This window comes from Macrosteles quadrilineatus, unplaced genomic scaffold (assembly GCF_028750875.1).
Source record: "Macrosteles quadrilineatus isolate MER2022 unplaced genomic scaffold, UCM_ALF_1.0 Scaffold_2__2_contigs__length_208266976, whole genome shotgun sequence".
NCBI classification, from domain to species: domain Eukaryota; kingdom Metazoa; phylum Arthropoda; class Insecta; order Hemiptera; family Cicadellidae; genus Macrosteles; species Macrosteles quadrilineatus.
Genome location: NW_026542595.1, coordinates 198,631,587 through 198,658,294, shown reverse-complemented (window position 1 = coordinate 198,658,294; position 26,708 = coordinate 198,631,587). Strand labels below are relative to the sequence as shown.

At 34.6% G+C, this 26,708-nt stretch overlaps 2 protein-coding genes across 2 annotated transcripts; both read left to right on the top strand.

The window, feature by feature from the left end:
- The first annotated feature begins 565 nt into the window (after positions 1-565).
- LOC128985260 (crescerin-like protein che-12) lies at positions 566-12,637 on the top strand. The gene is made up of 11 exons (XM_054404651.1): positions 566-687; positions 2,568-2,764; positions 4,004-4,122; positions 5,976-6,115; positions 7,032-7,163; positions 7,816-7,942; positions 8,465-8,530; positions 8,988-9,136; positions 9,490-9,648; positions 10,549-10,680; positions 12,156-12,637. Exons 1-10 carry the CDS (start codon positions 566-568, stop codon positions 10,676-10,678), a joined length of 1,341 nt encoding a protein of 446 aa, XP_054260626.1. The 3' UTR covers positions 10,679-10,680; positions 12,156-12,637.
- Positions 12,638-14,455: 1,818 nt separating this feature from the next.
- On the top strand, positions 14,456-20,855 carry LOC128987602 (serine hydrolase-like protein 2). The gene is made up of 2 exons (XM_054408544.1): positions 14,456-14,535; positions 19,876-20,855. The coding sequence occupies exons 1-2, from the start codon at positions 14,487-14,489 to the stop codon at positions 20,715-20,717; spliced, it is 891 nt and encodes a 296-aa protein (XP_054264519.1). The 5' UTR covers positions 14,456-14,486; the 3' UTR covers positions 20,718-20,855.
- The last annotated feature ends 5,853 nt before the right edge of the window (positions 20,856-26,708 follow it).

Below are 26,708 nucleotides of genomic sequence, written 5' to 3'. Positions count from 1 at the left end.
TTTAAAATTTAAAATGTTGGTTGACTTGACAACCTGTTGGACATGTCGATCAAATTGTAGCCTATGGAAAGTGGCTGGCTACTTGTAAGACCATTGACATTATCGAGAAATACACATGACAGTTGGTTTAGAAAGAGTAAACGCATAATAGTAGACCACTAATCAGTAATCATATTACATGGAACCTTGATAACAAGACTCTCATAGGGATTACAAAATAAGACTTGTTATCAAGGTTGACTTATCAAGGTCTTATCGAGGTTTGCAATATATGTGATTAGGGGTAAAATAATTTCGAGGGAATTTGAAAATGACCCTTTGTAATCAAGGGTGACTTGTTATCGAGGTTCTACTGTAATAATACAAAAGTTGCAGCAGTGTTTTGGGATACAGCCCCGTTAGTTTTAAACGGACTAGACCGATCTTTCGACAAAACCATTGACTCACCAGGCCCTAGTGATTCTTGACCTTTCCGCGCGTTGAAATTCCCGCCAAGTCCTAGTTTAGTCTCACGCGAATACGTTGTAAACTAATATATTACCTCCCTTTCCCACCCACCGTCTAAATGACCGGTCGATCTGTTCGGCCCGTTGGTCAGCGAGCGACCACAGTGCCCCTAGCGACAGCGGACGTAACCACAACAGATCGGCCAACACCTTTGTTGTTGAATCTCTTCCGCGGCGTTCGGTCAAGATCGGGTTGAGGTAGTTCGGACAAACCTCGCTGAAAGTTTGATGTTCTCTAGTTTTTTTTTTCAGTCGTTAATAAATATTTTTTTAAATTTTTCATTGAGTAAGCCTAATGTATGATTAAGTAGGCCTACTATATTTTACAAAATCTTTTATTTCGTCAGTTGGACAATTAAGTTAGTTGTAAACTTTTTACTTTTACAGTAGTTTATTTTCTTCAAGGGAAGTACGAAGTTAGTTGTAGCTTATTTAGTAGCGTGGATTTACATAAGCTGGAGATTTGTTCAAGAGTATATAGAATATTTTTGGGATTTGTAAACGAGCTTCCGCGAGTTGATTGATAGCCTGATGTGTATTAATTTGTGCGAGAAACCTCGGATCGGAGTGAAAAATATGTGCCGTATAAGTAAAAATATGTGAAAATGTTGTTGAAATGCTGTTGTTTTGGGACAAAAGTTGCACCAATAGAGGAGGAGATTATGACGATTTCGTTGTGTGATTCCAAAAACAACAACTTCGTAGAAAAGTTAGTGATTGAAGTGCAGGAACCTAAACGTGAATCGCATTGTTTCAAGTGTTGTTTCTGGCGGAAATCAAAATCTGATGTGTATCCTTTTGTTCCCACTCCGGAAAAACGACAAATTAGGTAAAAATTTGCGGCATTGTTATTTAAATGTAGTTATTTTTATAGTTTATTTTATATAATACTAATAGATTCTAGTCAATTTTTTTTTTAGAGGTTGGCGGCCTCTTTTAACCTTCCATTTGCCCTTCCACGTCCACATAGACTAAGCGCCCGTGCGTGGATCTCTACATACAATTATAGAGACCGTTAGTTTAATTTATTTATATTATATATTTATTAATATTTCTGAAATAACCTAAAAGACTATGATTTTATCATTATTGACATTATTGGCATAAATGTATTTATTTGGTTATTTTTGAGGTGGTTTGTGACTTTGGTACCTGAGATTATTTCATAGGGTTATACATTTTGTAATTTTCAATTACAGAGGAGATTTATTTCAAGAGTATTATACGCATATTACAAACTGTAATTAGTTGCATGAATCAAAAACTGTGCATATATTTTCTATAATCAATGGTATTACTAATAAATTTAATTAGTAAATTTATTAAGTATTTAACATTCACTTCCCGTTTAAAATCCTACCATTGCCAAAAATGAAAACGATACAAGCCTATAAGAAATAAATAAAGTAACATAAATATATTTTAAATCGGAACTAAGCCGACGGAGATCCTAAAACCCTTGCATTAGCACGCGGTGGACAGAGAGGGTTATCATCGCGTCGATCTCTCCAGGCTTACCGCACATTAAAAACATCAAAAAATCCTTCAGATCAAGTGATATGCCAAAGCTGCATACAATAGGGCCAATGCCGGGGACTTTTTTAGGAACCACAAGAAGGGCATAGGTCATTGGCAAGGACCCCCACTTTGTCTAATCAGATTAACTTGTCATGCTGGTACCCATACTTATCATGCACATATTCAACTAAGATCACATTGTAATCATAGCTTTTTTGGTGGATATAACTGATGATATAGGTACACATAGTTTACAATACCATTTGTTTCCGTCATATGATTTTGAAACATGGTCGTTTATGGTATTCACAGTTTGGCTTGGTTAGAAAGTTGGCATTTTTGACAGAAATCAGTATTCCTATACAACACACAGTTGGTGGGTTGGTGGGTTGAGCCAAATACGTGCTTCCTCCACACAAACACTATTTTATAAAAAAAGTATATATATAAGTATGTTGTTTTTGTCTGTTTCAAAATCCTACACTTGTTTTCAAATTGTTTGAACAGTTTCATGTATTTAACTTTTGTATTGTTTTGTTTCAGTGGGGAGAGAGATGGTCTCAAGTCAGTGCTGACTAGACAGACCAGGTACCCCACTGTACACACCAATGGAGCAACCCCTTCACTACCATCTACCCCTCTTCCTCCACAACCTGCAAGGTTTGTGTCTCCTACACCTTCCTTACCTCCTTCACCGCCTGAACGCACAAACTTCGCACCCAGCTCCCAGTCTTTACAAGGTAAATATAAACTTCCTGAATATCAGTTTACAAATTTTTATGGGGTTGGTTATACACGATTATATGTCTTAGCAGAACAATAGTCTACACATTATAGGGATTAAGTGTAAACTTGAGTAATTATTTATGTTTATCCAGAAATTGGTTGTATTGAGGAATAAATAAAGTGTTTGTTATAGTTATTTGTGCAACTAGTGGTTAGCAATTGCCTCACTCGAGAGAAATCCTTGAGCCGTAGGCGAGTGAGGAATGGTTCCCGAGTGAGGCAATTGCACTTTGCACTCGAGTTGCACATTATATTTTTCCTACAGTTACCGTACCATAAAACAAATAAATTGGTAAAGAAACGTAGCATATTTTTACACAGAAGTGAACTTTTAATATGACATTTAATATGAAGTAACAAATAAAACAGTACAACAGCTGACCAGCTGATTTACAGCCAGTGCTGCCAACGTATTTTGCGCGCATACGACCTTGTCTGCATGTTACGCGTTCACTATTTCGTGCCTTCTCGTTGCAAATCTGGAGTGAGACAAAGTAATTAGAGTGAGACAATGTTAACATTGTCTCACTGATGAGTGAATTAGGCACTTTGCTTTCTCAAATCAGCGAGAGAACATGTACATTGTTAGGTAACTGTAGGAAAAATCTCTTGTCTTCAAATAAAGAGAAAAGAAAATGTTAAGCTTGTTTTTTAGTGTTAACTATTGGCAACAGCATATTGTTGTTTACACAGAAGAGAGCATTATTGTAATATTTTAAAATGGAAAAATATACATCAATTTTTTAATAAATTTATTATTTTTGTAAGTAGTTTGTGTTTTTTTTATGGAAGACAAAAACAGACCAATTAAGTTGTGTACTAGTTTAGTGCAGAGTGTTCAAAAAGCGTACAAGTTGTCAATAACCCCAAAGTAGGAAGAAAGAATTTTTGAAAATACTAAATGGCCATAATTATAAAAAAACGATTTTAAAACATATATTTAGGTACAGGTTTTTTATATGTATTCTGGGTTTTTGTATGTACGTTTTTCAAAAGTTGAAAATATGTTTTTTTCTGAAAAAATACTGGTTTCCTTGTTATTTTATCTGTTTTATATCTATAGTGTACAGTTTATGTTGGTATATTGTGTACTGTAACTATTTGATAGGGATTTCAAAGATGAAGGATGGTTCCACATATATTTATAAAATTCAACATTTGAAATGCTACAAAGTATTTATTGCTTGTTCCAGTGGAGGACCTGAGTGGAGACAACGCATCAGAGGAAGTCAGGTCTCGACCTGTATCGGTTTCTGGTCCTGAAGAACCCGAGCCATCCTTCGACCAGGTTGATACATTGACTGTTGAAGAGGTAAAGTTGTGACTTTGATCCATTCCTCAATGACCAATTTAGATAAGCTAAGTAACCTTGGTAGAATAAAACGATAGTTGATCAGTTTATAAAAGGAGGCCACCAACTGAGATTAGAGATTTATAAACTGTTGCCGTGTCTGTATATGAAAAATTACAATTTGTGGTTGAGTTTAATATGCATGATATTTATAAACTAATCTGTGATTTTTTATAAAAGTTTTTTTTTACAATCTGTTTATCTTTTGGAACATTAAGCATTTATGATCACAATTAATAAAACGTTCGCTAGTCTCTATCCACTGACAGATCTAACTTAAAATTATTTCAATGCTGGAAACAAAAAATCTAAAACTACAAAATGAAAATACAAAACGAAGCGTGAGCTGAGGTCTATAAAATGAGTTCTTTTTTTGTCAGTATGTAAGTGTACTATATTGTCTAAAAGGTTAGGGCCAGGTAATTAGGGTGATTTTCAAGCTTTTTTAGGTATTTTACACTAAATTTTGATTCTTCTTCAACTGTGATTGATTGAGATTTGATTACACACTATAAATGAGGGCTACTACAAAATACTATACTACTACAGTAAATACTACTATAGTAGCTACTACAAAATAACTTACCAAAGGTCCAGTGTACCAGAGACCAGCGTCAAGGGAAAAAACCATAACAAAACAAATCCTACTAATATTATAAATGAGAAAGTTTGGATGTATGGATGTATGGATGTATGTTTGTGACAAGTGAACGCGAAAAATACTGGTCGGATTGGGCTGAAATTTGGCATGATGATAGCTCACATTCCCGATTAACATATAGGCATATTCTTATTTCAAAAATCCTTTCGGGCTCCGCCCCAGTGGCTCTGGAGTTTCCCATGTTAACCTTATGAGAAATGAAATTATTGAATCTTAACAGCTGTTTCAATTAAACAAGTTGGTTCTGTTCTGTGATGTTCAATAGCATTAAAGTTACAAAAATTACCAACAGGGTGCAGCACTATTATTTCTTTTACATTTATGACAACAGCTAATTTGCAACCAAAAGGTGAGTGAGCGTAGCGAACGAACTTCAACCTGGAGGCGAGTTAGCGTAGCGAACGAGCTAACCTGAAGGCAAGTGAGCGCAGCGAACGAGCTCCAACCTAAAGGTGAGTGAGCGTAGCGAACGAGCTCCAACCTAAAGGTGAGTGAGCGTAGCGAACAAACTATAACCAGTACGTGATTGAGCCATGCGAACGAGATCATCTTGAAAATTAAGAAGTTAAACGGGGCAAAGCCCGCGGGTTACAGCTAGTAATAACATAATTTGAAGTTGTTAATTCACTAAAACTTCATGGCTGATAGGAAGTAGGTATTTGTGCCACAAGCATATGATAGTTCCTGTGTAAGGCTTCCTCAGAACTAACATAAAGGAAATTTCAGGTGTCTTAAGTACAATACTGAACCTTATTACTTTTGTATTTGATCTCATGTTTTTTCCATACATTAAAAATTCAAATTTTTTGTCACTTGTGAATATTAAAAAAAAGTTCATTACACACACACAGTAAAGTGAAAATAAGCTATATGTTGGATCATGAATTACACCTGAGTTTCACACTTTTTGTACAAAAATTAGTATAGTAAAGTTGTACTGTGACTATAGTCATTATCTATCTGCTAAAGACCATTTTAAGAAAACCAATGACATTGATGTTCATTGTTTAAGCTTTAAGCACACTTACACACAGTAACAGTATGCCTGTTAATACTTACATTTTTATTTTGTTATAACTGAGATAAAAATATTAAGCAAAAGTAAATATTTTTACTGTATAACCCACTACACCCTTATGCTATCAATGTGCAGGAAAGACTGAGCACCCCTCCTCCACCAGCCACACCACCCCCTCCTCCTGCTGTGGTAGAAGAGCCGGAACCTGAGACACTATCTGAGGAAACGGTTGAACATGTTGTGACTGGACCGGACAAGTTCGGCAAAAACACTGGGTAAGATGTCAGAAAGGTCGAATAAATACTGCAAATTGATTTGTATTGACATCAACGACAATGTTTCATTACTAGGGGTGAAGCTGTAAAGCCTTAAATGAACAAAGGTAAAAGAACACCTTTTTTGGCCCGTGTGATGATTTTTGTTAAACTGCGCCAATCTTTAGATATAATTTTGAAGAAAAAAAAACATTAGTTAGCTTCCTTCTAGTTTTGCTGTGAAAGAAATATAGCTATTGGTAAATTTTATTAAGATTAAAATAGTGTAAGTAGACTATATGACTAATGATGTATACCTCTCTTTAAACATCCAACAGAAATCCAACAGAAATCCAACTATGCACGAAAATTGTCCGTAATTACCCTTGATACAGTACAATCAAATATTAAAAGTGAGGATACAAATACCCCCTCCGCAGAAAACCTAAAGACCAAGTGATTTTCAATTTGTCTGATTGATTAGCTTTTACATTAAATGCTAAAATATTTTTATAAGTGTTTCCTTGTTGTAGAATGTTATATAAGAAGGTATAATTCTTCTCTATTTTCTATCCATATCATTCCTATTTATAAATAACACATTTAATAACTTAGGTTTGCTGTTAAGGGGTAGGGAAAATTTGTTTTTATAATATATAGTATAAAATAAATACATTTGCCAAACTTATTCAAAATATATCCGCAAGCCAAATTCCAAAAGTTTACTTTTTCTCCATAAGAACAACAGGAGAATTTGTAATGTACAGGTTTTATAGGACTATGTGTAGAAGAGCAGTTAGTCTCCAGCAAAACACAATATACCAGCTATAGCTCGGCCGCTTAGAAAACGACCTGCGCGCTAATGGTAAACCAATGCTGGAGGAGGTTGTTTTCTAAGCGGCCGAACTATAGTTGCTAAACAATCAATATGTTACAGGAAACCACGGTTAAAAGGGAAAAGTAGCATTAGGGAAGTCAAGTCCGTCTCCGAGAACCCTGAGGTGCCACCTTTTGACAGCCCCAAAGAAGCCCTTAATCGATGTCTTCAGCAACTTGAAAATCCAGAATGGTAAGTGAACATAGTAGAAACAACTTGGTAGTTGGTAGTAGAAACATTATTTTGATTATGAGTACCTACCAAATTGTATTCTGTTAAGACATGTTTAGGAATTTGGCTCATATTTTTCATAAAGATAAATTTCTGGACCAAGATGCAGTATTTTGATGCTTTCCCTAACCAATCAATGTCATTATGAGGCCTCTAAATTTAAAAGTGTCTCAATAATGAACTTGTTAAACTCTGGCCAAAAGATCATAGCAATTGGCTGAATAATATTAGAGCAGTGAAAAATAAATACAAAGTAGCTTAACCAGTATCGGAAAGGTGATTAGAGTGCAACCCCTCTACCCTGGTGGACAAGGTTTAAATCCTGCCAATCACAAATTATATTTATTTGAAAACGCTGTATCCCAGTGATAATAGCTTAACTTAAGCCTTTAAGCTGTAATTTCGTCCATTAATGAACTGTTGATGAACGAACGTGTGAACCCTTCCAGTTCATAGTTCACTCTGTGTTGACTGTACTAAGACTCGGATAGCTAAGTTAAGCTAAACCTTCGCTTGTTAAGCTTCTTTCAAAAAGCAACAAACAATAGTTAGTGAATCTAACAAGATTAAAACATTTCAACACAATGCTAATGTTCATTTTGCCTGTTTAAAGGGAGGTGATAATGCTGGGTCTACAATCTTTGGTTCGTTTAAGCTGCCACCACTCTACGCTAGTCATTCCTGTGCTTCATCAGGTTGTGATGGCTTTGACCAAACATGTAAAAAACCTCCGTTCTCAGGTAGGTTGACTAAGCATCTTCTTTAAGCGTTTTGAAATGGTTCCAGCATTCCAGCGTTGTTGTAAAAATATACTACACGAGCCCTATTTCATAGTTTTATTCAATTTCATACAAGTTTTATTCCTAACTTGAAGTTTGCAGTTAAAATACACACAAATGTGAATGGAGTCAAGAAAGCAAAAATTAATTCCTTCCCTTTACTTATTTAAGGAGTTTTAAATAGTTAACCTTGATCATTATTTTGAACAATTCAGAATAGGGTTTGGAGCGGTGCTACTTTTATCGAATAAAATGTCTCAAACTGAAAAAACGTTTGACGTATTTATGTTTATAAATAAAATAGGCCTATGGTACGGTAGCATAGTCCAGCAAGTAGGGATTATAAAAAATGTCTATGGATTTAATATGAAACAGACATGTGCCTATTACAGCCCAATTGTGAAAATAAACTGTAACTAAAAACCAAAACCCGATATAAGATTGTAAATTTAAGGCAATATAATGTGAAATTATTTTCTCTAGGTGGCCAGAGTTGCGTGTAAAGCAGCCACGTATTTGTTCACTTCTTTAGGCAGAGGGATGGAGAATGTAAGTAATTATGTAAATTGTTAATTGTATATTATACTCTAAAATCAAGAATGAGGAATCCAAGGAAAATACTGTATTGCTTTTATAAGAGGATCCTCTTTTTTTATAAAATTATTGATCAAATCGACAGGGAATGAAGAGATTTATGATGAAAAATTTAGGAGTATAATGCCCTAATATTAGGTTTCTTTTCTTCTATATGCCTTGTAGGTATATAATAGATTAAAGGTAGGTTACATTAACAATCTGTCTTGTAATCTTGTCTCCTAAATGGTTGCATATGTCGTATGCGAGAAGAATAAGTTTTGTAATAAAATTGATGAGACATACAAGAGTGAAAAATTAGTGTTTTACTGAAAAGTTCGAAAAACACTAACTTATAGCAAGCTCCAATACAAATACATCTCTTTTTCTATGTGCCCTTGACCCTTGTACAGTGCACACATTTTAATTGCAGGATATGGACGAGTTGTGTGCGGTTCTGTTCAACAGAACGGCAGACACAAACAAGTTCCTGCGCGCAGACTGTAACAACGCACTCGACGCAATGGTAGACAGCGTGAGTGCTCACAAATCTGTCGGCTCTATAATCAACAAGGGCGCAAAGTGAGTATAGACCTTTGACAATGGATAGAGATAACACTATAGACACGTTTTCGTGCACTCATCCACGCAGCGCATTAGATGTTTGCGCCACCGGCAGTGGCCGGCCATCGCGCGACCGTATTTAACGTGTTAAGTACTGTATTCTAATGTATAGACAATTAAAACAATAATCCTGCAGTCTATTTTTTGTTACAGTATATACCTTGTTTTGGAAATAGCTTACATGCCACCATGTTTGGAAACTAAATTTAATAATAAAGAATATTTTAGGTGGAATTTGAGTGACGTTATCCATAGAATGGTTGAAAAAAATTGCTCAATAAAAAAAAATCTTAAATGTTCCCCTTGTGTAGGCATCAGAACGCCATTGTGCGTACGGCCGCATGTCGTCTACTGCTGAGGCTGTGTACGAGGTTAGGACCTCAACGGACACTCAACCTTCCAAAGGATACGAGGGACTCGATCCTGAACACTGGAGCTCGTAGTTTAACAGAGGGCAGTCTAGACACCAGGTACAGTACTTTTTACAGAATAATTACTTAATTCAAATAGCTGTGAAAGGAAAGAGCACTTGGCTCAAGAATACATTTTTATGAATGGATAAATAACAAACATAAGAGAAGAGTTTCAGGAGGGCACAGTATAGTGTTCGTTCACAAAGCACATGCTGTAATGAAAAATCATATCCAGTCTAGAATATATAGCGAATAGTGGTGCTTTTGTATGTACAGTATTGAGAGACAATGTGTGACAAAAGACAACTGCTATTCGTATAGTCAATGTCTTTGCTTATCACCAAATGTAAGGGGGGGCGGAGCACTCTCTTTCTTGAATCTGAAACTCGAGTTCTAGCTGAAACAGCAAAGTTCTAGCTCGGCTGACGTCTAAGTAGCGGTAAGTCAGACACGTTGTCCTATTCGTTAAACACCTCAAATGTAAACAAATATTTGAAGAATATTTATTGGTTACCTATTTGAATGCATTAAATTGTACCTTTTAGCCTGCTAATTTATTTAAGAATTACCTCCATAACTCAAACCATGGGGAGCTGGTCTAGTGACAAGTGTTGGGCTTTAGAGCCTGAGGTCCTGTGTTCAAGTCCCGCCAATCACCAATGGGTTTTATTATATGTGATAATGCCAAGACTCTCAAGGACTAGCCTGAAGTAATGTGTAAACCAGTCCTGCGCTAGAACGTAATGGTCCTAGGTTCCGTAAATGTTTCCTAGAATGTAATGGTAAGCAAAATAGAAAAAAATAAATAGAAAAAAATGATGTCTAGGTCAAACTACACACAGCCCATGAAAAAATCACAGTCTGAGAAATTTTGAGAATTCTAAGGATTCACAGTGTACATAGTGTTAGGTATCAGAGACAAAGTTGGCAGTGTACACAATGTTGTGTCTATTGTAGGAGGTATGCCAAGGAGATGTTTGTGCTGCTGGGTCAGGACCCCAGACTGACTCCGTTACTGATGGAAGTAGTCCCAACCAGTGTGATGCGCAGTATCAGCAAAGTTCTGGCTCGGCTGACGTCTAAGTAGCGGTAAGTCAGACACGTTGTCCTACTCGTTAAACACCTCAAATATATAAACAAATATTTGAAGAATAAGATAATTTTTTACTCGTACTCGGTGCATAATCTCTAGAGGCTTCAAACCCCTCAACTCTACTTTGACCATTCTTGTAATTCTCTCCTGACATGAAGTTGGTCTATAACAAAATAGTAGCAAAACAACATAAGAGTGTCGTACAGTATCGGTCTTCCTTTCTTCTGCGTTCTCCCTCAAAACAAGCTATATTTATATATTTTTTAGTAGGTAGTTAGTTGTAATTTTTAGCAAAAAACTTTCAAAATTGTCAGAATAATTATTGTATATTTTTGAATGTTAAGGGGTCATCAATTTTTATCAGCATTGGTGAAATATTCCATTGGAAGTGTTCGACTCGGTTTACTAAGTGATTATACTATCTGAAAGAGATCATGGAATATAATTCTTTGTCCAACTGCAAAAAAATACATTAAAGTACTTTAAAGGCTAGATAAATTAGGTACTAGATCAATACAGAAAGATAAAGCTTTACAAAAAGTCTAATTCGAGTCTTAAAATGTGTCTTGAAGTGTTTAAGAAGTGTATGAGATGTGTTTTTTTTTTATCACCAGTACTATTCCTGTGAATATAATGCAGTGAAAGCAATGTGCAGTATCTACTTATACAGGGTGAGTTTTAATTGTCCCCCCCCCCAACTTTTTTCTACATTTTTTCAAATATCAATCCCAGACCACTTCCAAACATTGTTGGGTAGTAAGTACTTCATTTTGACAAGGTGGCCATTTCCGGCCGCCATCTTGGATCCGCCATATTGGATGCAAAATTTTTTTTTCAAAAGTAAAGGTGGGGTTGTGACCCATTATTTCGAACTACATTTTTACCCTGATTACAATGCCGCAAACCGTTAAAAAAAATCTTGATTAATTCTAAAGTTATGAGGGCTTTTTAAAACTTTATTTTTAGCCCATTTTAACATTGTGCATTTACAAACTAAGACCATAATCTCAAAATAGTGCTAGATAAAGATAAGTATACACTACCAGTAATTGTCGACCTATTTTCACTTGGTTATGACTGATGTATTTTTTTTCGGCCGCCATCTTGGATCCGCCATTTTGAAATGTGATAAATTATTTTAAATATGAAGGGGGTGTTGTGACCCATCATTTCGAACTACTTTTTTAAGCTGAACTTAATTCCATGATCCGTTTTTCATTTTCATTTTTTGATTTTGAAATATTGACATTTTTAACAAAAAAATTTCAATATTTCATAAATAAAACTTGATAACAAAAAATGGGTTGCGGCATTGTCTTCAGCTTAATTAAAACTCACCCTGTAGATACTTTGGTTCTAGATGGTAATAATAACAAAAAAATGCAAAACAGTGGGCCACAACATAAAACTGAAGAATGTTTTGTAAATTATAATGCTTGGACACAAAACTGACATACACTTTTTGTTTCAGACTGACACCAGAAGATGCATGGAGGCTTCACTAAGATGTTTAAATACGGTAGCAGTGACAGAACTATTGTACATGACAATATTACCAACCCCTCACCCTCTACTCGCCTTTTCTACAGAAGTAGCCTACTTTCCACTCAAAATAGGTCAACAATGTTCGGGTTTACTTCTATTGCTACCACACAAACTGGCTGCTGATAAAAAAAAGTTTTTCTTCCATATAGTACCCAACACTTATGGCATGTTGAGAAACGATCAAGAGGACAGAGCTTTTCTGTTGGTTTCTTCCCACAATGTACTTGCTCCGTGTTTAAGCAGCTTAACTGTGAGATTAAGAGGCTGTTATAGAATAAGTTTTTTACCAGATACACCGAGAGTGATTTAATATAAGAACACTTCCTATTGCTGTTTTCAGAGTTTATTTTACCTCTGCTGTTTGTATATGGTACGTAAGCCCTAAATGATTAGGATGTTAAATTAATTAATTATACACTTTATTTGTGCATATAAGAGGAAGCATTATTGGAAAACAATATGTTGAAAAAATACAATTCAAGAACATCAGTAGCATATTTCATTGTGTAACAAATCTAAAATTTAAAGGCTGTTATTACTAAAAATTCATAAAACCTGTGTCATATATAAACAAAGTATAGTTATTCACTAAAATGGGTCTTATGACTTTCTAAATTCTTCAATTTTGAACAGTTGGTTGAGTATTTCAAAACTTATAATCATCCAAAATCATTACAAAACAAAACGTTTACTAGAAATATGCTCTATTTAGTCTGATACTAGAGCATTATGAGAATTTGTTAACATTTTGTATGTGGCAGATCTTGTGATAAAAATATTACTGTCCCGTATTAACCGTGAAGTATATCTTTTTCTTTTCATAGCCGAAGTAAATATAAAGCAATATTATTACTATCTCCGTCCATTAAACTGATGAAGCATTTAATTTCTGTACAAATCTATCTTAGAATCAATGTACCGTATTGTTAGTGAAGTAAGAGAGAGCAGCTGTTTGTAAAATAGATATTTGTTTACAATCAAAATTATATAAAATATTGTTTTATCTATCGCTTTGATTTTTTTTCCCTTGCCTCCCTGTGAAAAATCACTATGATTTAAAGCATGGTTGATGAACAGAATATTATATAAGTTGGTTCAATCAGCTGTGTGACAGTGCATAGTAAGCATTTTGAAAATTAAACTAAAATACCCCCGCCGCAGCAAACCTGCAGACTAAGCGAATTTCAACTGGTCTGATTACGATTTTATTTAAAATATTTCCATAAATAAGACATATTTATTCCCAATTTAAATAACATTAGATTTAACGAGTGCTTATAGGCTTGCTGCTGCGGGAAGTTAAAAAGTGTTTTTTGAATATACCTCAACAGTATAGGATGAAATAAATAAATTTGCCAAATTTTATCTACATATATCCTGAAAACAAGTAAATTACAACAGTTTTAATTTTATCCGTAAGAATAACATGAGAATTTTAAATTACACTATTTTTGAATATTCTCCGTAACCGTTAGGCATACAACAGCGCTTCAATATACTAAATTATTTATTTTTTAAGCTCTAAAAAACGGGTTAAAAAGAAATTGCAAAACCCCCGTTCCCATGGACAGATTATGCTGGTTTTCGAACTCGTTTGAATAAACGTAGGTTTACATGTTTGTACTAAATTTAATCAAAATCGGATCATTTTTGCTCGAGTTATTGCGCCAACGGACACACATATATTATATATTAATTTGAACGGGTCGTATTTTTGGCCTCTAGGGACCTCAAAACGAAAAATTAAATCGGTCCCAGGTCCAGGTCTTACCATGAGTACTATGGTAATAGCTTATTCCCTATTGGATATTCGATAAAAGGAAATTAAATTAACATTCTAAACTCCTTCCAACTTTCATGGAAACAAATAATAAAATAATTTTTAGTATCTTTGAAAGCTTAGAGGCAGAACTCTGAGCAATTTTTAAATGAGGAATCAGAGACACTTACACTTATTGAACATATATTCCCAAGGATTCATAGGGATTGGCTGAACGTTTGGTAACACAAGGACAAACGAATGTTTCTCTGTGTGTATATAGATAGATAACAAGTAAACAACGTAAGGTGCCGTAATGCACTAATACAAGGCTGTATAGAACATGAATACAATGCTGATTGTATACACTCCAGTGATTTCATATTATAGATAATGACTTGAATCATGTCATTCCTAAGGAATGGGCAGGATCCATTATGTTTTGCCAAGTAGGCTTATAACAACAATTGCATTCAGCTTTTACATTATATTGTTTCCATGTCATCCACAGAAATCACAGTTCCAGTTCCCTGGGGCCATATAGCTGGTGAGTCTGTTTTTTACTTTAAGAAGTAGATTAACTTATCATTGTTACTCTGTTTATAGTCTTATCATTTATCATTTATAGGGTTCCAGTTATCATTTATCATTTATAGGGTTCCAGTTATCATTTATCATTTATAGGGTTCCAGAGTGTAATGATAGGATGAATGTACAAACATTATACAGTAAAATGCACACTGTCCTTTTAGCGAATTTCCCATATAGGGAATAAGCTATTACAGTAGTACTCATGGTAAGACCTGGACGCGGGACCGATTTTTTTTTTCGTTTTGAGGTCCCTAGAGGCCAAAAACACCATCCGTTCAAATTCATATATATATATATATATATATATATATATATATGTGTCCGTTAGCACGATAACTCGAGCAAAAATGATCCGATTTTGATGAAATTTGGTACAAACGTGTAAACCTACATTTATTCGAACGAGTTCGCGATCCAGCATGATCGGACTATGGGAACGGGGGTTTACGGGGGGTTTTATGGGGTAAAAATATGTTTTTCCCATTTTTGACCCAAAAAACATAAAATTTAGCAATTTCTTTCCAAACCATTTTGTAGAGATTAAAAAAACAAATAATTTAGTATATTGAAGCGTTATTATGCGCCTAATGGTTACGGAGAAAATTCCAAAAAATTGTAAATTTAAAATTCCTATGTTATTATTATGGAGAATAAGTAAACTGTTGTAGTTTGCTTGTTTATGAACATATTTTGATCAAATTTGGAAAATGTTTTTATTTTTTACTAACTATTAACATTTTACAAAATAACAGTTTTACCCTCCCTGATGCAGCAAACCTAAGTACTTGTTAAAATAATTCTATTTAAATCGGGAATAAATGTTATATTTTTAAGTAGACATCTATATAAATAAAATTAGAGTTTTGTCTGTACATTGCTTAGAATAATGAACTTTTTGGTTATTTTTACATTTCATAGGTCAGAGAAACCGAATCAAACCTTATCTCAATTTCTGTCTGTCTGTCTGTCTATCTGTCTGTCTGTCTATCTGTCATTCTCTTGGTAACGCTAAAATACGCACTTTATTACAACTACTCCTCAATAACTATAGCACTGTCCCGCCTGAAACTTATTTTCCAAATACTATACATATATGAGATGGTTTTAGACGTATTTCATCGAATATGAGACAGTTAGATATTTAACAGTAAACCCTTGAAAATCAAGTTTTTGTCGATTTTTGACGTGGAATTTCTGGAAGCCCATGTTAACCTTATGAGAAATGAAATTATTGAATCTTAACAGCTGTTTCAATTAAACAAGTTGGTTCTGTTCTGTGATGTTCAATAGCATTAAAGTTACAAGGATTACCAACAGGGTGCAGCACTAGCACTATTATTTCTTTTACATTTATGACAACAGCTAATTTGCAACCTGGAGGCGAGTGAGCGTAGCGAACGAGCTAACCTGAAGGCAAGTGAGCGTAGCGAACGAGCTAACCTGAAGGAAAGTGAGCGCAGCGAACGAGCTCCAACATACAGGTGAGTGAGCGTAGCGAACGAACTTCAACCAGGACGTGATTGAGCCATGCAAACGAGATCAGATAGTAAAAATAAAAGTAAGCCTACCGTTATAGGATCGACCGGCAGACACAGAGGTAATTTAACCTTTTATTGATTGTCATACCGATCCGGAACAACAAAAAACAACATAAAATGAAGCTATGTATAATAGTTTGGCCAGCATATCTTAAAATATGCAAACCAACTGCTGTTCTTTATATAAGAAGGTTTCAACTGAATATTATAAGATCCCCGTGCGTAGAACGGGTACACAGCTAGTTTCAGTATAAATCCAATCAGTCAAATGGAAATTCGCTTAGTCTGCAGGTTTGCTGCGGCGGGGGTATTTCATAATTATTTAGTTTTATAGACAGATTTATATTTAGATTCAATATCTGGCATTATCAAATGCACCATGTATGCCTAAGGACAAATAAATACAAATCTATATACGGCACCTAATCAAAGTCAGTTTATGTCTTTTAACAAGTAGATGGATTGATGGATACGCTAATTATAATTCAACTGTTGGACTAATATACTCAAAATAAAATAAAACATAAATATTACATACTTGGGTTTTGGGAGAAAAAATAATTAACTAAATTATAAAAATGGCTTTATTCAAAGCTTTTTATAGTTGATTTGTATTATTCAACATTATTTTCACAAACTTCCATGGAACGTAGAATTTTGATTCCATTAAGTATTGAGGTCAGTGCCGGATTTACCACCAGCCCAACTGCTGGGTTGCAAGCAAAAGGGAGCCACAGCCTTTAGTACATAATTCAAAAATTGAACTTTATCAGTAAAATAAAAAGTTTGAACAATCGACTAAAATGATGTCCCCTTGATTGGGGTGGATGTTCATGATTTCGCCCTGTAATTCCACGTATGGGGTGGGGGCCACTTGGGTTATTTGGCCTAGGGCTGCAAGTACCTTAAATTTGGCACTGATTGGTGCTTCCCCAAACCATATGGTTATTATTTCACTATTATTATGTTACAATGGCAAAGATTGCATTATTAATTGGATCATACAAATTAAAATATAGTTTTAAGAGAGGAATGAAAACTTCAATTAAAGGTTTAATAAAATAGCTTTTAAGTAACACAACCAAACCTTTTCTCTTTAACACATTAGCTACCAACTATACTTATCCCTCTGTTACAGAGGAGTGTGACGGTCGGTAGGGAACATGTTAAACTACTCAAATTACAATTCAATACTGTTAGGTTTAATAGCCGAGTGGTCTAAAGCTTTGTGTCCCACATGTTAAACTACTCAAATTACAATTCAATACTGTTAGGTTTAGTAGCCGAGTGGTCTAAAGCTTTGTGTCCCACATGTTAAACTACTCAAATTACAATTCAATACTGTTAGGTTTAGTAGCCGAGTGGTCTAAAGCTTTGTGTCCCACATGTTAAACTACTCAAATTACAATTCAATACTGTTAGGTTTAATAGCCGAGTGGTCTAAAGCTTTGTGTCCCACATGTTAAACTACTCAAATTACAATTCAATACTGTTAGGTTTAATATAGCCGAGTGGTCTAAAGCTTTGTGTCCCACATGTTAAACTACTCAAATTACAATTCAATACTGTTAGGTTTAATAGCCGAGTGGTCTAAAGCTTTGTGTCCCACATGTTAAACTACTCAAATTACAATTCAATACTGTTAGGTTTAGTAGCCGAGTGGTCTAAAGCTTTGTGTCCCACATGTTAAACTACTCAAATTACAATTCAATACTGTTAGGTTTAATAGCCGAGTGGTCTAAAGCTTTGTGTCCCACATGTTAAACTACTCAAATTACAATTCAATACTGTTAGGTTTAATAGCCGAGTGGTCTAAAGCTTTGTGTCCCACATGTTAAACTACTCAAATTACAATTCAATACTGTTAGGTTTAATAGCCGAGTGGTCTAAAGCTTTGTGTCCCACATGTTAAACTACTCAAATTACAATTCAATACTGTTAGGTTTAATATAGCCGAGTGGTCTAAAGCTTTGTGTCCCACATGTTAAACTACTCAAATTACAATTCAATACTGTTAGGTTTAATAGCCGAGTGGTCTAAAGCTTTGTGTCCCACATGTTAAACTACTCAAATTACAATTCAATACTGTTAGGTTTAATAGCCGAGTGGTCTAAAGCTTTGTGTCCCACATGTTAAACTACTCAAATTACAATTCAATACTGTTAGGTTTAATATAGCCGAGTGGTCTAAAGCTTTGTGTCCCACATGTTAAACTACTCAAATTACAATTCAATACTGTTAGGTTTAATAGCCGAGTGGTCTAAAGCTTTGTGTCCCACATGTTAAACTACTCAAATTACAATTCAATACTGTTAGGTTTAATAGCCGAGTGGTCTAAAGCTTTGTGTCCCACATGTTAAACTACTCAAATTACAATTCAATACTGTTAGGTTTAATAGCCGAGTGGTCTAAAGCTTTGTGTCCCACATGTTAAACTACTCAAATTACAATTCAATACTGTTAGGTTTAATAGCCGAGTGGTCTAAAGCTTTGTGTCCCACATGTTAAACTACTCAAATTACAATTCAATACTGTTAGGTTTAGTAGCCGAGTGGTCTAAAGCTTTGTGTCCCACATGTTAAACTACTCAAATTACAATTCAATACTGTTAGGTTTAATAGCCGAGTGGTCTAAAGCTTTGTGTCCCACATGTTAAACTACTCAAATTACAATTCAATACTGTTAGGTTTAGTAGCCGAGTGGTCTAAAGCTTTGTGTCCCACATGTTAAACTACTCAAATTACAATTCAATACTGTTAGGTTTAATAGCCGAGTGGTCTAAAGCTTTGTGTCCCACATGTTAAACTACTCAAATTACAATTCAATACTGTTAGGTTTAATAGCCGAGTGGTCTAAAGCTTTGTGTCCCACATGTTAAACTACTCAAATTACAATTCAATACTGTTAGGTTTAGTAGCCGAGTGGTCTAAAGCTTTGTGTCCCACATGTTAAACTACTCAAATTACAATTCAATACTGTTAGGTTTAGTAGCCGAGTGGTCTAAAGCTTTGTGTCCCACATGTTAAACTACTCAAATTACAATTCAATACTGTTAGGTTTAATAGCCGAGTGGTCTAAAGCTTTGTGTCCCACATGTTAAACTACTCAAATTACAATTCAATACTGTTAGGTTTAATAGCCGAGTGGTCAAAAGCTTTGTGTCCCACATGTTAAACTACTCAAATTACAATTCAATACTGTTAGGTTTAATAGCCGAGTGGTCTAAAGCTTTGTGTCCCACATGTTAAACTACTCAAATTACAATTCAATACTGTTAGGTTTAATAGCCGAGTGGTCAAAAGCTTTGTGTCCCACATGTTAAACTACTCAAATTACAATTCAATACTGTTAGGTTTAATAGCCGAGAGGTCAAAAGCTTCGTGTCCCAGCCAGGAGATATCACCAAAGATTTAGGGTTTGAAGATTGTCTCATCAGGCCCGGTACCGGTATGCAGTACGAGTAGTTCGTCTACCAAGTCTTTGGAAGTCTTAGTTGAAGAGGCTCCCCTAAGATAAACCTAAGGTGGACATCATAAGTGGATTAATTTAAAAGCTACCGCTCAATTCAAGTATTATACAAAGTAAACTATTCAAAAAAACTATGTGACTACTCTCGAAAGTATGTGATAATATTAATTTTTGTGTCTGAAAGGAGAACAAAAATAAATTAAAGCACTCTAGGAATATGAAACCACTTAACTTCATATGCTTTGATTGACAAGCAATAAACTTGACTAAAAGCATAACTTTTCTTTCAGCCAAAGCGTGGGGAACTCCAGGCAACCCAAGATTGCTGGCAATCCATGGTCTGAATGACAACGCAGGATCATTTGACCAGCTGATGCCGCTGTTGCAAGACCAGCTGTACATCATATGTTTGGACTTACCAGGACACGGTCTCTCATCCCACTTCCCACCCGGACTCCACTTCTCTCTCCTGGACTTGGCTTGTTCCGTTAAACTCGTTGTGGACCACCTAAACTGGACAAGCTTCAACATTCTAGCCCACAGCATGGGAAGCACAGTGGCAATCTACTTCACCGCTCTTTTCGGCGAGAAAGTAACTCACTCAATCCTAATCGACGGATTTTTCCCAATCGTCATTCCCGGGGAAAATTTTGTGCAAGAGCGTTGTCAAGTAATCTTAGAGAAGTTTCTGCGACCCGTTAAACCTGGGATGACTTACGACTTCAACGGAAGCATCACCAAACTCAGGGAAGAACGGATCAAACATATTAGTGTTCACGCGTTGAGAGCTCTCCAAAAGCGAGCTTTCACTCGTAGTGACAAAGGGTATGTTTTCAATAATGACAAAAGAACAAAGCTAGTAGTGTACGGTTTGTTTACTGCTGGTTTCCATTATGGACTGTTGAAATGTTTAGATTGTCCGATTCTCATGATATTGACTTCGGAGTTTGAAGCCTCTTCGTTGTCTCACACTCCGACCAACCAAGGATCTCTTGCCTTGTTGAGTCAGACTCTCGGCCCTAAGTTCAAGACAGTCAGGACCCCAGGCTCTCATGATGTCCATATGGACAGTCCAACACTCTTAGCTCCTGTCATCAAACATTTCCTCATTCATCCTGTCAGTCACTTGTGAATTGTTTTCTACAAACTCCTGGCATTTAAAAGGCAGGTGCCTAGGTGTTATACTTGTACTATTTACTTGCGGGTATTGAAGTAGGCATCCCATCAGTAAAAACCCTCAGAAGCCAATTTTAAAATTTTCATAACTAAAATTATGCGGCCTTTACTGTATGTAATTTTTTTATTGATTGAAAATAAACTACAAGCATAGCTATTCCACACCTTCCAACTGCTTGGTTACAAACTAAGTGTTAGTATATTTAAGTAATTTACCTACGACCATTTTTTAAAGTAGGTAGCCGTTTCAGTTCAGTTCTTAGAATTGAAAAAATTCACATAACAGCATTGTTTACTTACATAACATTACTCATAACAACACGAGTAAAACAGACCAATGAGGTTCAAGGTTGGAGAGAGAAGAAGTAAAATTGTAATGATTCAAACTTCAACTAATCAGCTGTTCAGGCAAATTTTTAATGGTGCAATTAGTGTTTGGTACAATGTTTCGTTGCATCACTGTCAGTGGCAATGAGAGGTTATAAACAAAAATATAACCTCTCTTAGAAGTTATGAGTAGTGATTTTTTGTAATTAAAACACTGTTGTAGGTAAAGTAGTGTACACAACTCACGTAAATAATGTTAACCGCACTCGTAGAAGTTTTCTAAGGCACTCGTCAAGGCTCGCACCTTAAATTTTATACTTGTGTCGTTAACACTATCTTTACGAAATCGTTGCGTAAACTACTACTAAGCAACTGAATCATGTCTCTAATTTTCCAATAAAAAAAGAGTAAAACTAATTGTACGGATTATATCTTGAATCACGTGATGGGCTAAGTTTTGTGTGCAATACAGTTTTCTTTTTTTTAACACCTTGACTGTTTTGCCTGTAGCTCTGCTGACTTTATACATATCTTAAAGCAAAATAATCACTTAATATCAAGAATACCAACCATAAAATGTTAAATGAAAGGGAAGTAAAGAAAACAAAACAAAGACTTGTACGCATTTAGATTTTTGCAACTCCATGTCAAAAAGTGCAACTCTAACATAGTGCTTGGCAACTACAAAACCCACTTATCCATACAAGACATTCTTATATTTTCATGAGTTTATAAATTCTTACGGATGAAAAGAATTAATATACAGAGAAAGTGAGAAGTCTGTTGGCAACACAGATGTTCTTGATTTGAATTATGAACTTTAATTTTCGATCTCACAAATTTATGGTTCCAGCTTGAATGGTAAAAAATTAGGGTGGAAATGGAAAGCGCTGGTTTGCTAAGTTAATGCAATTCTTGGTTCAATCTTTACCTGCATACAACTGAAAAGTAGCTCCTTAAATAATTGTCTGAATACTGCTTCCAGGATGCTGTTTGCCAAAAAAATTCTCACATTTAAATAAAGTTACACACATATTAAATATTATTAGTTTTGGTAGATTTAACATCGATATATCTATTTATTTATATTTATATATATTTATAAAAAAACAAAATAACATAAATGCATCATATATCAATTCTATTTTTATAAACAACAGATAAATAATAATAGTATATATCACATATATTGTTGTATGAGAATTCAAATGTGGTAAGATTGTAAGTGACTGGTCAATTTTACTAGCACGAGAGTAATCCATTCAAACCGACAAGCACCACAGAAAATACAAAACAACAAAAATGGCTCACACGAGCGGTATACCTGTATTGGAATGAAATTCGTTAGAGCAAAGTGTTCCTGTAGTTCGACAACACACTAAACAATACTACCGTTAAATACTACTGTAAAAACATTCTAATTCGCTCACAAAAACTGCCACAAACTTACTGACGAACCTGACATACAAAATGTACAGCAAACAATCACGGGACAAAAATATCACAGACGCTAAAACATAGACTGACGCAGACACTTTAATTGTACATTTGATTGCTAAAATATTGCTTCTGGCGCAGCCCGGCAAAATTAACCAGTCACTCCACCACAATACAACGGAGTACAAGAAACGTCCTGTACATATATACAGGCAAATAGAATAGACTGGCCAAGGGTGAGCAAAACTATATGTGATGCGATTGTATAAAATATCTGATGTAACAATGTTTTAAATTGTAGTCAGTGGTGAAATGAGATGATAACTAGTTTACAGACAACTACTAGCCTACATGTTCAACCTTCAATCTTGTAAATTGTAATAAATAGAAACTAAAAAACAAAAAACATAAATTACTAGTTTGAATATTACAAAATGGCGATTAGATCTGAAGAAATTGTATTTTTAAGGGACAGAGTTCAGCTAACTTAACTTGAAAAATAATACTGTGATGTGTTTGATGAAATTTCATGGCTTTCAAGTACTTAAATTTTGTCAGGCAAGCTAGCTATATTCTTATCACTTTTCAAAAATTTCCAAATCAGCCATTAGCTATCCTGTAAAATAGCACTTGTTGAAATTAATATCTCCAACAAGTCTTATGACATCTGATCAAAAACCAAGTCTTCGAAGAACAGCCTTAAAAACCTGTAGTTGATATAATTTGTTGTTGTATCTAATCGGTATATTCAAATAACTCTTATTCACATAAATTATAAATAGGAAACAATCATTTAATTGCTTTCCACCCATGGCCAATCCACTAAAGAACCACAACCATAAAGAATAAATGCATCAGAGAAGTATGTGAATAAATAAGATGAAATATAGCTAAGAAAGGCACAGCACAACACAAAACAAACTTATGACATGAAATCTCCCAACCACACTATTAGGCCTAGACACTCCACAATTTGAGCATAAAATCATACATACCCTGTTAGGGTGAGGGACATGGGGGTAAAATTTGTAGTTGTTTTATCTGTCTTAACAAACCACTCTCAGTCTTACCATTGTTAAAACCAATCCCAGTTTGTATTTGCTTGAAATAAACAACGTTTTTGAACTCCCTCGGTTATAAATATCGTAGTAGTGAATATAATATCAATAATAAGACTTATTGTACAAAATGAGTATTTCAGTTTCCAGTTTATTGTATGGTAAAAACATATTTCTATAACACAAAATGGTTAAATTGTGTATTATTAAAAATTGAAAAATTGTAAATTCATATTTCATACAATGAAAATAAAGTAAAACTATAATAAAATTGCTGATTAAGAGGAAAGGTGAAAAACACATTTTCAATCATTCACAGTACAGTGGTATTGTTGAAACCTACAGACAAAATCCAACCAAGATCAGGTACTGTTTCAGTTTTTAATTGTTACCTAAAAAAATAAAATCTTGAATAATGTTATCCACACAAACAATTTTACTCAACTCAATATATGATATTTTTGTTTCAGGACGTGTTTAGTGTATGTTGAGCCTGAAAAAACATTATTTGGATAATTTATGTTTAACTACAGCAATTCAAGAGAAATAACATTAAAACAACTAACTAAATTAAAACAAATCAACCATGAAACATTAATTCAAACCAAAGAACTGAGTAACCAAAGAACTAAGAATAGTACTGGCATTCAAAAATGCAAGTTCTACAAATGAAGCTGTACAACTATAAATATTTTGAATGAATTTCCTTCACTCTGTAATATAAATCTGTCGGGTTATTGTTAAATATAATACTGATTGGAACACACAAAGAAGCAAAATTTAAAAACTAAAACAACATAAATTTTTGAAACTGAGTGCTCACAAGTCAATTAAAGACAAAAAAACCAAAACGGTTCATAGCTAATGTAGGTACTTGGGTTATTTTAGTAGTTATAAACAGCTTTCAACATCTTCGTTGTTTAAAATATAGAAGGAGAAAACTTACAAATTTAAGTTGGTAGAGTTTTACCTTAAATAATTTGAAACTTAGTTAAGAATATGGCACACAACTAAGTTGTCAATGAAATTTAAAAAGTCTTTACAAATATCATAACGATAACATTCAATGAGGTAATCATGAGTTTACAATTGAAATTGACACCCTCCACACTCCGATAAGACTTAACTTCATTGATAAACATTACATAAAACTGTAAAAAACAATAACAATAAACAATAACAGTCGAGTCTTGTAAAACTTAACATCGGCCCGAACCTTGCTGTCTTGTCAAACAAACTAATTCATTAAAATAAATACTTAACAATAAATAAATAATACACTACAAAAATGCAATTTTTGATTTCACGTCTAAATAATAATTGACAAAAACTTTTAATATCGTCGTATTTAAATAGTAGCAGTATCATTGTAGAAAGTATCAATAGAAGGATGGACACATATATACTGTATATGGATAGTTTGTAACGTTACAATTGTACTATGAGAGGGTCATATGAGATAGGCCGTATTTTGAATGCAAGTCATGCGGTGGAAGACTTGGTTTAAACGTCGGAAGGAAATGTTTCTTGGATTAATATCGGGATTATTATATACAGGAAATATAAAAATATTCGTTTTCTTCTGAACAACGTTAAATTATATTTTTAGAATAAACGAGGAATTGAATCCATGTTTGGTGAGAGAACAAACACACCATAAGTTGCAGCCTCTTGACCACTTTCATACTAAATAAAATGATTAAATACCTGAAGTACCGGATGGTAATCTTAGTCTATATTCCAGCAATCAAGGTTTAAAACCATGGGTTGTCATCAAAACTAGCAGGATCACCTGACAGTGTTTCAGGTATTAAATTTTGTCTTTAACAAAACTCATGTTGCATTGTACAAAAAATACAAACATATTGTCCAGAGAAAAATTATGATTGAACCTATTTTTGGAAAGTATTTAAACAAAACAAAATTAGTTTGAACTGACCAAGAGCGCAAGTAATGTGAATGACTACTAACAATTTTCAAATCACAACACTTCCCAAAAGTCTCGGAATCATTACAAAATAAGTTTTCCACTGCATGACTTGACCTGGGACTTTTAAACGCCTACACAAAACGAATCTCACATGCTACATTCAACAACAACAAGAAACAACAACAACAACAACAATATGAACTCTAGTTTGTCTTTGACGTGGCGAACACAAGTAAATAACATCGAGAGAAAAATATCGAATGAAGCTCTATTTAACTATACTGACAACGGTACGATTAGATACATGAATAACATTGAGTTACACATTACGACAAAGTAACAAAACGGACCTACTGACCTATAAGGTAATGTACATTAAGAAAATGTCTTGTGCTACAACGGAATACTTTGCGGTTTACAGGAATGTCGTAAAGTATTTTACATTTTGAACATCTTTTTATACGATAGCTGAAGAAATATAAATAATATAAATACTTGTAAATATGTTTTAATTTCTTTTAATTACTTTGTAAGATTGTATTTGAAATTTTAAAAAGTATTAAAAGGGCTATCCCGAAACAGAAAGTAAAGAATTTGTTGTTCTGACGCCGCTAGGTGCATGCCAATCTCGTACACTTTAAGGTGCGTGCACACTCAGCAACTCAGTCAGCGTCCAGCCGTGACAGCGGGAGCATTCTCGCGCTGTCCGTTTTTTCACAATTTCAACTTAAGATGAGCGCTGCGATTAAAAATCTCGCCAGTTAAGAGGTGCGGTCAGATTTTTGTTGGCAAATAACTTAAAACCGTTAGACATTAATCGCCAAGTGTAAAGGAAACAAGGTAATGAATGAAAGTTCTGAAAAAATGGTGCATTCAGATTAAAAATAGCCGATCTGACGCTTATGAATCATGACAAAGCGAAGGGTGAACGCCTGAGCATTGTGATGATGGAACTAGTCGCTAAAGTTGATGAAAAGGTTGGCGAAAAGCGCAGATTCCCGATAACTGAGCTTTCACTTTGTTGTGCGACAATTTCAAACAACAAATTCCATGAAACTTGAGGAAGTTTCGGTTTTAAGTTTTTTTCAACAAAAACTGTATCACTCACCGCACCTCTTAACTGCCAGGGTTTTTTATCGCAGCGTTCATCTTAAGTTGAAATTGTAAAAAAAAGGGCCTGAAAAAAAGGGGCAGC

What these genes read in the sequence shown, in the direction of transcription:
- LOC128985260 (XM_054404651.1), top strand. Translation starts at nt 566, where the DNA reads ATGACCGGTCGATCTGTTCGGCCCGTTGGTCAGCGAGCGACCACAGTG. An exon ending in AATCTCTTCCGCGGCGTTCG is followed by an intron (nt 688 to 2,567) that starts GTCAAGATCGGG and finishes GTTTTGTTTCAG; the next exon opens with TGGGGAGAGAGATGGTCTCA. An exon ending in CAACTTGAAAATCCAGAATG is followed by an intron (nt 7,164 to 7,815) that starts GTAAGTGAACAT and finishes GCCTGTTTAAAG; the next exon opens with GGAGGTGATAATGCTGGGTC.
- LOC128987602 (XM_054408544.1), top strand. Translation starts at nt 14,487, where the DNA reads ATGTCATCCACAGAAATCACAGTTCCAGTTCCCTGGGGCCATATAGCT. An exon ending in TCCCTGGGGCCATATAGCTG is followed by an intron (nt 14,536 to 19,875) that starts GTGAGTCTGTTT and finishes CTTTTCTTTCAG; the next exon opens with CCAAAGCGTGGGGAACTCCA.